This window comes from Cebus imitator, unplaced genomic scaffold (genome assembly GCF_001604975.1).
Source record: "Cebus imitator isolate Cc_AM_T3 unplaced genomic scaffold, Cebus_imitator-1.0 Scaffold271, whole genome shotgun sequence".
Classification (NCBI taxonomy): domain Eukaryota; kingdom Metazoa; phylum Chordata; class Mammalia; order Primates; family Cebidae; genus Cebus; species Cebus imitator.
Window position 1 is genome coordinate 2,268,186 of NW_016107586.1, and position 3,254 is coordinate 2,271,439.

The 3,254-nt window shown below is 45.0% G+C and overlaps 1 protein-coding gene across 1 annotated transcript in view; it reads right to left on the minus strand.

Annotated features, from left to right (window-relative positions):
* Positions 1 to 2,937, minus strand: part of CFAP58 (cilia and flagella associated protein 58) — a 118,424-nt gene extending 115,487 nt beyond the window's left edge. The window contains exon 1 of the mRNA XM_017500804.2: positions 2,786 to 2,937. Within this exon, the coding sequence (XP_017356293.1) occupies positions 2,786 to 2,794 (9 nt within the window). The 5' untranslated portion in view covers positions 2,795 to 2,937. The remainder of the gene's footprint in view (positions 1 to 2,785) is intronic.
* Between the last annotated feature and the right edge of the window lie 317 nt (positions 2,938 to 3,254).

Genomic DNA, 3,254 nt, shown 5'->3' on the forward strand with positions numbered 1-3,254 from the left:
TGTACACATTTTAGAAAAGAGTAAGAGGTATGACAGGGAGAAGAAAGGAAAACACTAGCTAGAGAGTTAGGAACACACAGTGGAGACACTGAATTACATTCAAAGGAGTATGGATTGCATTATTCTCCAGGCCACAGGGAACCACGCAAGACTTTTAAGCAAAGGACTGATAAGGCTTACAAAGCCTTATTTATGTTTGCGACATTATGTTTTAATATTCTACTCTACAAAGGGCCCTGGCATCAACTCTCTTGCTAATCAAAGAAATCAACTCAAACAACCTCTAGTCCCAGTAATAAAGTATAATTTCAATTCACCCTGAAGATTTTAAGGAGTCTAGTTTACCTTCTGTTTTGACAAGCCTGTCTTGCCCAATATGGTGAAAGTCTACATATATTTGATTTTCAAAAACACTTGTACTATTAATTAAATCTCTAACGATGGCATGCAAGCAAAACACAGTCTTTGGAAATTAAAATAAATGTAGAGTCACAGCATATCTATAGCATTTTGTAAAACAACTTTAGTACTAATTTTAAATTCACAGAGGCTTTTCTTCCTGAACTAGAAGCAGATTATTGCAAAGACCACAATGTAGTAGTTCCACAAAGGTGGAAAAACCATATTAAGGAAATATGGTGTCGCTGCTGCTCTATGCTTCTCCCCTGTTGATGCTAAACATAAGCACACACAAAAATTTATCATGACAATGTTCTCGGTTCCATCCCTATAAATGGTATTAATGTCAACGCTTGATCACCAGCCTAATGATTTGTTTGCAGTCCAAGTTTTCCCTATGTACCTGGTGCTTAGCACAGGAATGGAAAAATACCAAAGAAGGAAAAGTTTTAAAGAAACTTTTAGGAACAAAAGAGATTTGTTCATATTGTCATTAAAAAGTGTATTACTTTTAAAAGCAAAGCAAAAATAATCCCGTAGCTATGGCCAATAAACAGTTGGTATTTCCACTATTATAGCATATAACAGTATCTGTTTCTGAAGCATGAAATCAACATGAACTGATCAGAGAGGAATTGTGGCATTTCTTTATCCTTCACCTATTCATTGAGTGTTTACTATGTGCCAGGCACCGTCCTAAGTTCTGGGAATACCAATTAGTGGGGAGAAGGGAAAGAGAACTGCAATATAAGATGAGGTCAGAGGGAAAATAGAGAATTGTGAAAGCAGAGGCAAGAAAGTTGGCTGAGGTCAAGTAAGAAGAAAAGTAGAAGAAAGGAAGAAATGAGAGGAGTAATGGAAATAGGGAAATGGAAATAACTAATCCATAAAGTAGAGAAGCTTCTGAGGCCAGCACCTGGGCAGGGTTCCTCAGAGAAATATGCAAATATATACTGAATAGGGCAGAGCCAAGGAAATGACGGGCAGTGCTTCTGAGAGGCTGGGGCTTCCCTATGGGGAATGAAGAATGAAATAAGCAAAGATGACTAGTGGGAGAAAAGAGGAGAAAACACTCAAAACTAATAATGTTAAAATAAAGAACTAGAAGGAACAAGAAAGGAAATGGAAAGAGAGAGATACAAATGACTATGGATAATGGGAAGGAGTGATGTGGCCACAGTAGCACGGATGTCAGAGAGAGATGAATGATGGAATCCAGGAGTGAGGAAGAAGGATGATATGAAAAAGATTGTATGATAAGGAAAGGAAGGAGGTGTTGACCACAGGAAGATGGAGTTTATAAAGCTAGACTAGAGATGGAGGAAATGGAATGATGAGGGGAGGTGAATGGTGCAGAGAAAGCAAGGGAGTAACTAGAATGTGATGGGGCAGGAGGTGGGTGGAGCATGTTGGTGCTGAAAAAAGATGGGGTCTGGGCCGGCTTCCTCGGAGTGAAAACTGGTCAAGTGCACAGGGCGCCTTGCTCAGAAGGGCCCCATTCTTGGTTGAATCCTCTGCTGTTTTGTCTTTAAATTCTTTGTAATTTTTGAAGAGGCTTTGTGTTTTCACTTTACATCAGGCCTTGCAAATCATGTAGCTGGTCCTGGCTGGAAGAGACCATGAGGTGGGTGATGGGGCCGGCCTCTGATGGGGCCATGAAGGATTTGGGTAGGGCCATAGTGGATGGGGACTGTGAATGCCAAGTAATGACAGGGACCCGAAGCTCTTGAGGTTATAAATAACGGGGCTAAGGGGCAGACAGGGAGACATTGAAGGGTTGCAGAAATGACCCCTCATTGGAAAGGCTGAAAATGGGATGTATTGTAATATAGGGGAGTGGCAGAGTGATACAAGATGTTAACACAGGAGTCAATGAACACACAAGGCAGTGGTGATGGCCTGAAGAGCCTTAATGCAGACATGTGACAGGTGATCACGCTAGGAAATCAGGGTGTGACAGGTGGACAAGGGTCATTGATTGGGATAACAGCAGGCATCTGTGAAACCTTCTTTCAGGTTTCCCCTGTGAGATAAGATATCTCCAATATTTCTCTGTGAGCCTCCCTTATGGTGTCACTTCATGACTAAAAATCTAGGGTTGGGTGCATTTGACGTGTGGATTTCAGAATTCATTAATTTCCTACTGCACTTAGCACAGAGCCAATGCCGCAGTGGGGATGGGGAGGGGTGGAGGTCCACACAATTGAAGGAGAAACGGGAAGTAAAGGGGCCACAGCCAAAGGGGAAAGGCAAGGGAGTGAGGGTGCAGGGGGATAAGATGTTGATGGGGGAAATATTGGAATTACCGTTTGTGACAATCGTCAGTAGGGGAAGGACAATGGGGAGGGGTCAAAGGAGAGGCGACAGAGGGGCACTGACTCCTGACCTCGGCCATCCTGATGCTTTCTGGGGGCGGCCTCAGAGGCTGCTGTGGAGATCGCAGGAGCTGGGCCGGAGTCTGGGGAAGGAGCTAAAAGCTCGACACGCTGTCTATCGCCCGCCCCGGGCGAAACCCGGCGCTCGGCGCGTCCTCCCGTCGCCTGGCAACCGCCACTCCCCCTAAGGGCGCCAGCTGGAATTCGAAAGGGGAGGAGCTTCTGAGGCCCGCACCCGGGCAGGGTTCCTCAGAGAAATATGCAAATATGTCGCGAATGGGGCGGAGCCAATGAAATGAAGGGGCGGCGCCTCTGATAGACTGGGAGGATCCCCACGGTGTGCGCAGATGGAGACACCGAGGAGAAAGATGAGGGGAAATGGAAAGAGGCCACCCAAAAAGGACGGTGGGGGACACTAGGGAGCCAAGCATGGAGAACCGAGGACTAACGCTTGGAAGGAAATGTGGACCAGAAGGTTCC